Source organism: Marmota monax, unplaced genomic scaffold (assembly GCF_021218885.2).
Source record: "Marmota monax isolate L192 unplaced genomic scaffold, Marmota_monax_Labrador192_F-V1.1 WCK01_AAM20220418_F8-fsc00125, whole genome shotgun sequence".
In the NCBI taxonomy this organism is placed as follows: domain Eukaryota; kingdom Metazoa; phylum Chordata; class Mammalia; order Rodentia; family Sciuridae; genus Marmota; species Marmota monax.
Window position 1 is genome coordinate 12,500,936 of NW_026695235.1, and position 12,231 is coordinate 12,513,166.

Genomic DNA, 12,231 nt, shown 5'->3' on the forward strand with positions numbered 1-12,231 from the left:
GTCCTCCGTTTGTTTACAGAAGGAAAGGCGAGCCCGTGGGAGAGGAGCATCACCGTCCCCGGTGCCATGACAAGGGCCACAGGCGGCAGCTTGACACACAGAAATGTGGCCCCCGGTCTGGGGGCCGGAGGCCGAGGTCCAGCTGTTGCAGGTTGCGCTTTCTCCATGCTTCTGAGGAGGACTGCCCTCCACCCGTCCAGCCCCGGTGGCCCCGGGCTCCTTGGCTGGTGGCTGCGTCTCTCCAGTTTGCCTCCCTCCTTTACTATCTCTTCCCTGCATCTCTGTCTCCCTGTAAGGAGCTGCCCGGACCCAGGACGACCTCACGTAGACGTGACTAGAAGTCCTGCTTCCACAGAAGGCACTCACAGGCGCCAGGTGACAAGAATTTGGGGGCAAGGGTCTCCCATGAAGCTCATGGAGAAAAGATGCCCAGTGGTTCTCCCCATCTCAGGGTGAACTTCCAGTGACTTCTACTGCACTGGGTCCCCAGCCCACCCACACTCCCCAGAGCATGTCACCCATGCACAGGCTTGGAATCACTTCCTGGGGAGCCAGGGCGGAACTCGGGAGGCGGGAAAGCATGAGTCCTCAGGGCTCACAGCTGTGGTCCACTGTCCTCTCGAAGCACCTGCCCCTTCTGGCTGTAGCCATGGAGCTGCAGCTGGGGGGTGAGGCCAGCTCTGGCTTGCTGCCCCAGAAGCCCGTTCTCAGCACACAGCCCAGCCTCTGCGGGCTCTAGGACCCTGCGCCTGGCACTCTGTGGTGGCCTGCGGGGCTCTGCAGCCTGAGGGCTCAAGTCTTCCATGGCCACAGGCACCCCACCCTGCAGCCCCACTGCCCTGGCCAGGCCTCCTGCACCCTTATTCACAGCTGTTCTTGCTGCTCGACGGGCGGCAGTCCTCCAGGAGCCCTGGCGGCACCAGGGCCTGGCGACTGATGAGCCAGGAGGGACAGAGCGGTGAGGATGCAGCCCAGGAGCTGCCCACCAGGCCTCAGCCTGCAGGGTCCCACTGGCTCCTGGCCACTCCTGGGAAACAGGCTCAGGCTTCGAGTCCCTTCCCAGAGTCCTGCCTGAGGCCCCTCTGGGGAGGGAGCGCCTCTTGCTGTGCTTGGCCCTGAACGCCTTCTGCTGCAAATCAGGGGAGTGACCCCTCGCTCCCAGGTGCTGGGCAAACCCAGAAGGCAGGTGAGGCTCCAGTCTAGCCAGCTTTCTTCTGCTGGGGGAGCCAGTGCTAGTCCAGGTCCACCTAGGCCGTGCAGGGTCTCTCTGTAAGGCCCTGGCTGCCTGAGAGTGACCAGGGAATGGGCTTCTTGGCTCTTGGAGACCCAAGATGTCATTGCCCTACTAAGAGCACAAATGAATTTTGGGGGAAGGTGGGAGGTAAGCTGTGATAAGATGTGTTAAAACTACACCTGAAAAGGTCACAGGTTCTTCTTACTACGAAGTAAATTCCATAATAACAAAACAGAGGAAGAGAGTCAGATTCAATCTACATGGGATCATTTGAAGTTAGACGGCCAGTCCCTCTGCAGCTATGGCTGGTGAGGGTGTCACAGGTCACATCAGCTGGCAGAGCCTGGGGACGGGTGCTCCCCAGGCCAGTGTGCCTACCATCAGGTCATAGTGGCCAAAGGAGAGAAATGGTCAGGCTGCCAAATGCCCTGGTCATATGCAAAGCTGCGGTGGACACTGTAGCATGTTTGCCTGGGGTTCTGTGAGCTACTCCCTCATCCTGGATGAGGAAGGTGCCATATGAAGCCAGAGGCCAGGGAGGGAGTGCCTGAGTCAGGAGCTGAGCTCCTGACTTCCTCCGCCACCTCAATAATGTCAGGGACACTCGGCACATCCCCCTGCCTGTGACCCTCAGCTATGTCCAGAAAGAGGAGAGCCACATGGTGTGATGATCTTTACCTGGTTTTAAGCCCCTGATTCTCTGACGAGCAGTGAGTCTTGTGGTTTAAGGTGAAAACACGGGTTCACACTGTACAGCGTGTATCCTGGATGCTGGGTGCACATCCTACCCACCAGGCCCACAGCCTCCTGCATTAGCTAGCTGTCCTTTCCTGCCTGCCCAGCAGAGCCGGCCCAAGCTCTCCTCTGTCCAGTCTCCCTGGCCCCCACCTGCTGTGGCCCTTTAGAGGGCAGCCCTAGTGACAGCCCTTGCGAAAGCCTCTCAGTGTTGACCTGCTGAGGGGGCAGCTCCTAACAGCATTCCTCACAAGCTGGCCTGACTAGGGACCAGCCAGGCCCACTGGGGCGGGGGTAGGAGTGGGCTTGCTCCTGGGCCCAGGCCCTCAGCCCAGTGCAAGGTGCAGCCAGGCAGCCAGTGGGATGGGCTGCTCAGGCACAGCACACAGTGAGAACCCTGGCAAACCCCATGTCCTGCTACCTACATGTCCACGGGGAGGCCGCAGTCCATGATGAGGGAAAAGGATCCTGCAGATACTGCCAAGACCAGCGTGTGCCACTGGCTGTCCATGAGGCTGGCGCTGCGGAAGGACACGCGGGTCTGCCAGGCGCCGGCCATGTCCTCGCTGAGGAACAGGAAGTGCAGATGGGTGGACGAGTACCGCAGGCCGAGCAGTAGCACATCCCTCTCCTCCGCCACCACGGTGAGCAGGTACTCGTTCTTCTGCAGAAAGAGGTGCAAGGGGCAGGGCTGGGGTGGGGCTTGCGGGTGAGGGGTAGGGCCAATGGGGAGAGGGCAGGACCAGAGGAGGGCTGGCGGAAGGGAGGGGTGGGGTTAGTGGAGGGGCAGAGCCGGTGGAAGGGAGAGGCAAGGCTGGAGAGGCAGATGCTGAAAGAGGGCTCGTGGGCGGGAGGGCGGGACATGGGCAGAGGGGGCGGGGCCTTGGGAGGAGGGCAGGACAGAGAGGAAGGGTGGGGCCTATGAGAGGAGGGCGGGACCAGGGTGGAGGGGCGGGGCCTGTGGGAGGAGAGCAGGACTAGGGTGGAGGGGCAGGGCCTATGAGAGGAGAGCAGGACTAGGGTGGAGGGGTGGGGCCTGAGGGGAGGGCGGGACCAGGGTGGAGGGGCGGGACCTGTGGGAGGAGGGAAGGACTAGGGTGGAGGGGCAGGGCCTATGGGAGGAGGGCGGGACCAGGGTGGAGGGGGCAGGGCCCGTGGGAGGAGGGGAGGGAGGAGGAAGGGGTAGGGCCTGTGGGAGGAGGGCGGGACCAGGGTGGAGGGGCGGGGCCTGTGGATGAAGGGCAGGATGAGGGTGGAGGGGCAGGGCCTGTGGGAGGAGGGCAAGACCAGCATGGAGGGGCGGGGCCTGTGGGAGAAGGACAGGATCTGGGTGGGGCCTATGGGAGGAGGGGAGGGAGGAGGAGGGGTAGGGCCTGTGGGAGGAGGGCAGGATGGGGAGGGGAGGGGCCTGTGGGAGGAGGGCAGGACGTGGGAGGGCTCAGCGGCTGGGAGAGGGGTGGGACTGATGACCAGTGCAGGGCCTCAGCCAGGATTACTGGGTGAGATAAAACCAAAAGTATGCCTCGCAGGCATTAGGATCTGCTATCAAAATACAGCTCCTGTTGGTAAGGAGGTGGGGACACTGGAACCTTGGAGCCTGTTGGTGAGAACATAGTGCTAGGCGGAGAGCAGCCTGCGGGGTCCTCAGATGTCTGACAGCACTGCTGTCCCACCCAGCAGTACTCTGAAGAGTTGATACAGGTGTCCTACACCCACGTTTGTGGCGGCAGTATTCACAGTGGCCATAAGGGCAGTGAGGCCAGCAGGTGAGTGAAGAGCCCACGGTGGCGTGCCACGTGCCTTAGACTAGAGGGGATTCTGACAAGCTGCACTGGGAGGCGTCCTGAGGACTCCTGCTGAGCGACAGAAGCCAGGCACAGGACAGGTGTCAGGAGCTCCATTTGCATGAGGCACCTTGAGGGGCCCGGCTCATGGAGATGGGAAGCAGGAAGCAGGAGCCAGCATTTAAAGTGGGATAAGGGTTGGGTTTTGCCAGAAGAAAAGCTTGGGAGGTGGGTGGTGCTGATGTCCGGTTCTAGTGCTCACAAAATCAATGCCCAGGAACTGAACTGCGTGCATGTGACCCTTCGGAGGGCGGATTGCATTATGTGCATTCAGCAGGAAAGCAAGGGCAGTGCCTGCCGCAGTTGTGACCTCAGAACTCTGAACCTTCCTCTCCAACTTGGGTCACTTAAGAACAATGTATACTTAATTATACTCGTCTGCAATTGAGATTCCTATTGCTCAGCCTAGCACAATTAAGGTGAATAAACCTGAAAGGTGACTCAGATAGGAAAATAGAGTGTGTGCATAAGTGTGTGTATACTAATCTATTTTTAGCAAGAATTTGCCCCTGTCAAGCTGTAAGCCAATCCCATGCACCTGCGTTTTACAGAAGTGAAAAGCTTTCTGGGGTCTTCAGCTTTAAATTAGTGTCCTGTTTAGCAGAATCTACTGTCCTGGCTTGGTCCTCTTACATCTGGCAGTGCTGAGAACAGAGGGGACACCTGGTTCCTTCCACTTCCACAGTAGAAGTGGCCAACCAGGAACCCAGAGAGAGGATGCTTTCCTACTTGGGTGTGATGCTTGGAAGCCCCAAGTGACAAGCGATGAAAGAAATCCTTCGAGTGACGGTCAGTATGTGAGCGAGCCACACAGGGCGGGGGGCACTGGGAGAAGGGCCCATCCTCAACCAGGGGAGAGAGACAGTTCTCACCTGGGCTCGGGGCTGGCAGGGACTGAGCCCTCCTGGCCTAGCCCTGAGTCCCACCAGTGAACACCCAGGGGACAAGGGCACTGTCCCTCATGATCTCCAGGCCAAGTCACTCACTCCTAGAAATGCTCCTGGCAGGAGGAGAATGAGGTCTGCTCCCACCCTGTGTCCCCCCAAGCAGGAGAGGAAGGGGAAAAGGTTATCAGACTGAATTTATTGAGCCCTGAGAAGAAGACAGGTGGTAGACAGGGCAGGTGACACAAAGACAGGCGGGGCTTGTGGGAGGCAGGAGGGAGAGGCAGCTCAGCATAGTGGACACAGGGAAGACCTGTCCTAGGGGGTGCCCAGTCACCTAACCCTGCTCAGGAGCAGACAGGGGGAGCTGTGAGGGGACCAGGTGTGGGATGGGCCTGAACCCACTGGCCCTGGGGACATGGCTGGTCAGCAGCAGGACTTCTGGCCCAAGGAGACACCACAGCAGGCCGGGCGGGAGCAGGTGGGGCGGCAGAGCAGGGACACACAGGAGGCCGGGCGGCAGCAGCTGGGCTGGCAGGAGGAGGCACAGCAGGAGGAGGCGGGCACGCAGCAGGCGGGCCTGCACACGGGGCGGCAGAGCAGGGACACGCAGGAGGAGGGTCTGTAGCAGCAGACGGGCTTGCAGCAGACGGGCACGCAGCAGGACGGCTGGCAGGGGGAGGAGCTGCAGCAGTCAGACTGGCAGCTAGACTGCTGGCAGCAGGAGGAGGAGGCTCCAGAGCACACAGGCTTGCAGCAGACAGGCTTGCAGCAGAGGGACACACAGCAGGACGGCTGGCAGGGGGAGGATGAGCAGCAAGAGGGCTCACAGCAGGACTGCTGGCAGGGGGAAGAGGAGCAGCAAGAGGGCTCACAGCTAGACTGCTGGCAGCAGGAGGAGGAAGCCTCAGAGCAGACGGGCACACAGCACACAGGCTTGCAGCACACGGGCTTGCAGCAGAGGGACACACAGCAGGACGGCTGGCAGGGGGAGCAGCTGGAGCAATCAGACTGGCAGCTAGACTGCTGGCAGCAGGAGGGGGTGCAGGAGCTGGTGCAGACTGATTGGCAGCAGGGTCTGGACACACAGCTCACTGGGGTGCAGACGAGGGTCAGGCAGGGGGCTGGGGCACAGCAGCTGGGCTGGCAGCAGCTGGGGGCGCAGCAGGGGGGCTCGCAGCAGCTCTCTGGGCAGTCGTCCACCTGCCAGGAGGACTCGGGGCAAGAGCTGGAGCAGACGGACATGGTGGAGGCGGCCATGGTGGGTGTGCTGGAGGAGGGTGTGTGGGTGAGTGTGTGGGTGTGTGTGGGGAGCTCTGGGCTCTGGCTTTTATACCTGCCCGGTCCCTCTGGTCCCCAGCCCACAGCCTCTCCTTCCGGGTTGCTGGGCCGGCTCCTGGCCGTCATTGGGGATGCTTGTTTACCTGGGAGGCTGTCCAGCTCGTTAATGTCCTGCCAGCGTCGGGGCCCCTGGAGCGGGAGTGGGTTCCGGGAGCACTGAGTGCTGGGGTGTTGTGTGTGGCAGGAGCCTGGCCACCCTGGGCTGCTGGGGCACCCTCCAGCCATGGGACAGCAGCCTCAGGGCCTCGTCTCCATTGGAGGGAAGCCTGGACACAGAGGTGTCACCTGTGGCTCACACCCCTCCGCAGGGCCCGTCAACAATGCAGGATGCTTGGCACCTGTACTGAGCACCCAGAGTCCAGGGCGCCTGGTGCCCTGTCCGGGGCCTCATGGCTGTGTGGAGCTGGACAGCCTGAGCCCTGCGCAGGTCCTCATCCCTCCACCTCTCCCTGCCTCCTCTCTGTGGCCCTGTCCATCCTGTCCCTGTGCCTGAGGGCAGCAGGCCTCCATCCTCAGGCCAGGATGGAGGGCTGTGCCCTCCCCACTGGGGCACCAGGCAGCCTCCTGGGCCGCGAGTCCAGGTTTTGAACCTGCAGAGCCAGGACTGCCCGTTGGCTTTAGCCCTCCTTGGGCCGCCTCTCCATTTGCCCTGCCACCAGCTGTCCTGGGCACCTGCTTTTCCTACCAACCCCCTGTGGGCCCAGTTTCACACTTTTCCTTAGACCATATAAAATGCTCTGTCGAGTTCTGCTTCTTCATGGGGGGAGTGGGCTCTTATCAGACTGACCATCTGTCTGAGAAAAATGAGGAACCTGGTTAACAAATGCAATCTCCACTGGAGGGTCAGAGGATGCACCAGGAGCTGAGGCTGAGGGACCAAGTCCCCATCACCCATCACAGGGGACACAGCAGGGACCACTACTTTCTTGGATTTTCTTCCTGAGGCATTTGCCAGTTCACAGGTCACAGACGAGAGGTTGGGAAAGTGGAGAGAGATTTCAGTGGTCTTGGGGACTGACCACCAACATGAAGTGAAGCCAAGTCAGCTCACAAGCTGAGAGGGGAAGGGACTCTGGCCAGGCACTCAGGCTTTTGTGGCAAATGCTGGGTCTAAGTGAGGCTGCTCCCTATCAGAAGCAGAAGTAAGACCGGCCCCACCTGAACCAGCTCTGACTGAACTCAGGTGTTCTGCTGGAGTCAACAGGTGTCAGAGCGAAGGTCAGCCCACTGCGAGACAGGGGCTTCATGAAGAAGAAAATGACCTTCACATTTTCACTCACAACATCTTATTTTTATTCAAAAAGTATCAGGCCTAACAAACGACAAGATCAATTGACCAAGGAACCAAGAGGAAAATCGAAAACCAAATAGACCAAGAGGAAAAACGAAAACCAAACAGACCAAGAGGAAAAACAAAGACCAAACAGACCAAGAGGAAAAACGAAGACCAAACAGACCAAGAGGAAAAACAAAGGCCAAACAGACCAAGAGGAAAAACAAAGACCAAACAGACCAAGAGGAAAAACAAAGACCAAACAGACCAAGAGGAAAAACGAAGACTGAAGAGACCAAGAGGAGACGAAGACCACACAGGTCCACAGGTGCTCCAGAGATCTGAATGTCAATCACGGGCTTAAAGTAACTGTGACGATTTTTTTTAAGACAATGGGGGAAAGATGGAGAATTTCAGTGGCAGAATTCTATAAAGGAATCCAACATGAGTTTATGGATGAAGAACATAATAACTGCATTGAGAAATTGGTAGTTTAATACCATATTCGACAAAGTCAAAGAGAAGTTTAGAGAATGAAGGGAGGTGAAGAAATCAAAATGGAGCCACAGAAAAAAGATAAAAATAGAGAAACAAACATATAGGACTCGGTAGAAAAAATAGGTTTAATCCTACAAGGAGAGATGAGTGCGTAGAGGTAGTGAAGTATTGTCAGAACTTTAATTGATGAACGCTATTAACCCATAGATTAAAAACGCACTGAGAATCCTAAGCAAGGCAGGGTACATACAACCACCCCTGGCCCTGCTGGTGCTGAAATGTAAAGACAGAGAAATCTAAGAGGTCAGGGAGAAGGAGAGACAAAGTAACTTTAAAGAAGTAACAACGAGACTGACAGATGACTTCTCGGTGGGCATGTTGGAGTCCAGAAGACACTGGAATTGTGCCTCTGTCACCTAACGTCGGCCACAAGCCCGAGGTCTACCCCTGCTGACAAGGTCCTCACAGATGAGGACAGCCTCAGGTGGTGGACACCGAGAGCATATGCCGACGGCTGCATCAAAGCTGGAGAAAATACTTAAAGAAGTTTTAAGGTAGAAAGGAAATGATGAAAAGCAAGGAAACTGATAGAGAAGGGGCCACAGAGGCAGGCACATGCCGGTGAGTACAAATGAACGTGACTCTGTGGATGTCCTATGAGTCTGTCAACATTTACAGAAATGAAGGACTTGGGAACAGGTCACAGATTCAGAGGAGAGCTCCATGAGGTCACAGGTTCTCAGTGCACCTGGAGCAGGTTTATAGGATCAGATCCTAGAGTACCAAGCCCCGATGCATGGTAGGAGGCATGACGTGGGCAGAGACTGAAGGGAGCAGCCACAGGCCAAAGGCCAGGGTTTTCCGGGAGCCACGAGATGCTCCAAGGGGCAAGGAAGGGCTCTCAGAGCTCAGAGGAGCATGTCCCTGCTGTCACTGTGCCTTCAGGGCTTAGTCTCTGGAACTGCACGAGCGTGAATCTCTGCCGTCTCAATCACTCTCCTGTGGCGTGTTGGTGGGCCGCCCAAGGGACTATTCAAATGGAGGCAAATGAGGAAAGACATTTCAATGCACTCAACCAAAACACTCAAACAAGGGATGAGGGGGTCAATTATTTGTCCTGAGCAAAAAGCAAGGTCAGATGCAGGCACTAGCTCCAATGTACCCCCGAAGCCCACCCCCTCAAAAGCTCTTCACACAGACGCATGGTCACTAGGTGACCCAGGTGTGCAGAGCTGGCTGCTGGGGTCAGATGCATGGTCACTAGGTGACCCAGGTGTGCAGAGCTGGCCGCTGGGGTCAGATGCAACGGTCACTAGGTGACCCAGGTGTGCAGAGCTGGCCGCTGGGGTCAGATGCAATGGTCACTAGGTGACCCAGGTGTGCAGAGCTGGCCGCTGGGGTCAGTTCTGCACCTCAGTGTTTGCTCCTGTGTCCAGCCATTTTCACCTCTTTGGACACCATCTGTGCTCTTCTTTCATGGGGTCTTTTCAGGTCATTTGCCACCTGGCCTATGTTTCAGCTGTGACCAAATTAGCTGAACAACTTAGAGGAGGAAAAGTTTGCTGGGGCTCATGGATTCAGAGGTCTCCACTGCTCTGGACCCAAGGTGAGGCAGTGGACCAAGGGTAAAGGGGACAGTAGATGAGGCTGTGACCCTCCTGGCACCACGGGAGCGGTGGGGGGGCGGTGGGGAGGCTGCAGAGGACACACACTCCCAGGGCAGTGGCCACTCCTGCCGCCACGCGGACCTGCCTATGGTTGCCACCCGGTCAGTCCATTCAAAGGAGGGTGGACTGCCCAGGCCACAGCTCCCGTGATCCAGTCACTCCACCTCTGAACATTTCTGCATTAACACAGGAGCTTTGGGGGACCCCCTCATCCAAACCATAAGAGTAACATTTTAAACTCTGTGTGACTCCATGAATCTGGCATTTTGGAAAAGGTGGTGATAAAGGGATCAAGTGAGGATCAGTGGGGTAAGAGGCTGGGTCGAGGGTAAACTGACCACGCAGGACGGGGGAGCCGTGGGGTGATGGGAGTCTGCAGATGGACGGTGCTGCTGGCACACCAGGCCCAGGTGTCCACAGTGAGCACAAAAGAAAAATCAGAGTGTTCCAATCTACTAAAGAGTGGACTCTAGGATTAGAAGATGTCCTACAAAGGACACCACAGACAACGCTTCCCCAGTGGATTCTCCAGACAATGGGGAGGGAGACTGTCGGCTCTCCAACACTCCTCAGCTACTTCATGAGGCTGCTGGAGTCGCAGCCCTGGGGACTGGGCCTGAAGTCTTGGTGTCCACGGAGAGCAGCTGAGAGGCCACAAGGGTGTGACCCGGGGACGTGGAGGCCCGTAGGGAGCGTGGCAGGGACGGAGGTTGGAAGGGAGCAGGTGGTATGCACAAGCTGGTGCAGACTGACCAGCAGGAGGACCTCAGCATGTCACAAAATGCCACCCCATCCAGAGGTACAGCCACCATAAACATGTCACACCTGACATGGGACCCCAAAATAATGAAGAAACAGGCAGATTGAAGAAGCAGGCAGTTCCAGTCCTACAATAAGAGTGGAGACTTCAATAAGGCACTGAACCTCACTGAAAAACTGACTCCCAGAGCTAGATGCACGTCCAGAGGGAGGGGGAGGCTGGACGGCCCCTAAGGCAAGCAGTGACAGACCAGGGACACTCTCAGCCACAGGACACGCCTTCTCCCCTGCGGGTGTGACACCATCCTCCAGAGCCACCCACCTGCCAGCCACAAAGCTGCTCTCAATGACGTAAAGAGACTGAAGTCACACAGACTGTCCTCTGTGACCACAGTGACATGGAAGTGGGAAGAAAATGGAATTGACCAAAATGGTCAGTCAGGCCACAGCAGGTGAAGGAGTCACAGGGACCTCGTGGGAAAGGGATGCCTTGGGATGAGCAGGAGGGAGTACAAGCCCAAACCTAGGAGGTGTCGTGGAGCCGTGTGAAGGGAAAGGCTCTGAACGCAGACCTGAGAAATAAACTGCACAGTCCTCATAGAGTAAGTACGCCCCACGCCTGTGCCACACACCCAAAATCCCACCGTCAGGGGACTCAAGAGAACAAATGAAAATAAAAACATCTGTGGGGCTGGGGCTGGGCTCAGCGGCAGAGCGACTGGGTTCACTCCTCAGCACTCATTAAAGAAAAGGGGGGCACTTGTCCATCTACAACTACAAAATCTTTTAAAAAAATAATAAAAATAAAAATATTTGTAAATGGTAAAAAATAAATAAAAATATAAATAACAAATCAGTGATTTCACACAGTAAGAAACTGTAAAAACAGAAAACTAACTCCAAAGATAGCAGAATAACCCTTTAAAGATCACCCCACTAAAGAGTAGTATTACAGAAGTGACTAGGGGCCAGATAAATAGAGAACAGAGAAACCAATAAGAGAATCAGTGAAAGCAAAGGTGGTTCTTTGAAAAGAGCAATAGAATTGACAAACTTGTAGCTGAACTGAAAAGAAACCAAGATTCAATCATAAAGGAAAATGGAGACGTCACCACCCCCTTATGTGAATAAAAGACTAGAGGAGAACATCCGGTTGCTCCCCCAGTTCAACGAGGCGCAATGACAACTTCCTATGAATACAGAAAGGACAGACTGACACCTTGTTGTACTTCTTCCTTGAACACCCTCAAGTCACCGCCTGGTTTCCTTTCCTCTCTGCCTGAGTCGCATTTCCTGTAAGGTAGACTCCAGTCACTCTGTCCCCTGCCCTGATTGGAATGTGCTGCGCCTGCCCCTGTTTTTAGGGATGGTTCCAGAGGTGATGTCCCCTTGGTACCCTAGTGCTCCCTTGCCCAGCCCTGCCAATGGGCCGGCCCCTGCCTGTGGCCTCCATGTCCTGTGACAAGCAGCACGTAACCTTCTGTTTGCTGCGTTAAAGAGTCTGTTTCTGACGCTGCAGTTTGATTATAATGTGTTGAGAGCCACAGCCCAAGGGGCCGCAGCAAACTTCCAGCTGCCGGCTGATGATTGGCTCACAGTGGCCCCAGCAACATCTAGCTGATTGGCTCCTCTGCGGTGATGCTCATTGGGCTGTTTCCCTGCCCTTTCAGACCACGGAGCTGCTCATTGGGGGACTTTTTTGGCTCCGCCCACGTGACCCAGCCAATCGGCCTTAAGAGCAGGAGGATTGTGGGAGGGGGAGAGAAGCTTGTGGGGGAGAGAGAGGCTTGTGGAAAGCCGGTGGTGGCAGTTGAGGCTCTGAGGGTTTTTCCTAAGAGGCTGTTTTGTTTGGCGTGTGTGGTTCTAAAAATAAAGTTAGTTTCTTTTGACAAGTGGCTCCTGATTGTGCCCAGCCAGACTGCGGCATTTGGTGGCTCGCACGGGGAATGACTGAGGGTAAGTGAAACTGCTCGCCCCTGAGGGCAGGGCAAGAGGA

General features: G+C 56.5%; 2 protein-coding genes across 2 annotated transcripts in view; both read right to left on the reverse strand.

Annotated features, from left to right (window-relative positions):
• The window catches only part of Tspear (thrombospondin type laminin G domain and EAR repeats), a 103,350-nt gene that overhangs the window by 20,627 nt on the left and 70,492 nt on the right, over positions 1-12,231 (reverse strand). The window contains exon 3 of the mRNA XM_058577229.1: positions 2,395-2,633. Coding sequence (XP_058433212.1) covers positions 2,395-2,633 — 239 coding nt within the window. The remainder of the gene's footprint in view (positions 1-2,394; positions 2,634-12,231) is intronic.
• On the reverse strand, positions 4,890-6,239 carry LOC124089065 (keratin-associated protein 10-8-like). Its single transcript, XM_046439001.2, has one exon. It carries the CDS (start codon positions 6,102-6,104, stop codon positions 5,124-5,126), a length of 981 nt encoding a protein of 326 aa, XP_046294957.1. The 5' UTR covers positions 6,105-6,239; the 3' UTR covers positions 4,890-5,123.

Coding starts and splice junctions, on each gene's coding strand:
- LOC124089065 (XM_046439001.2), bottom strand. CDS start 6,104: ATGACGGCCAGGAGCCGGCCCAGCAACCCGGAAGGAGAGGCTGTGGGC.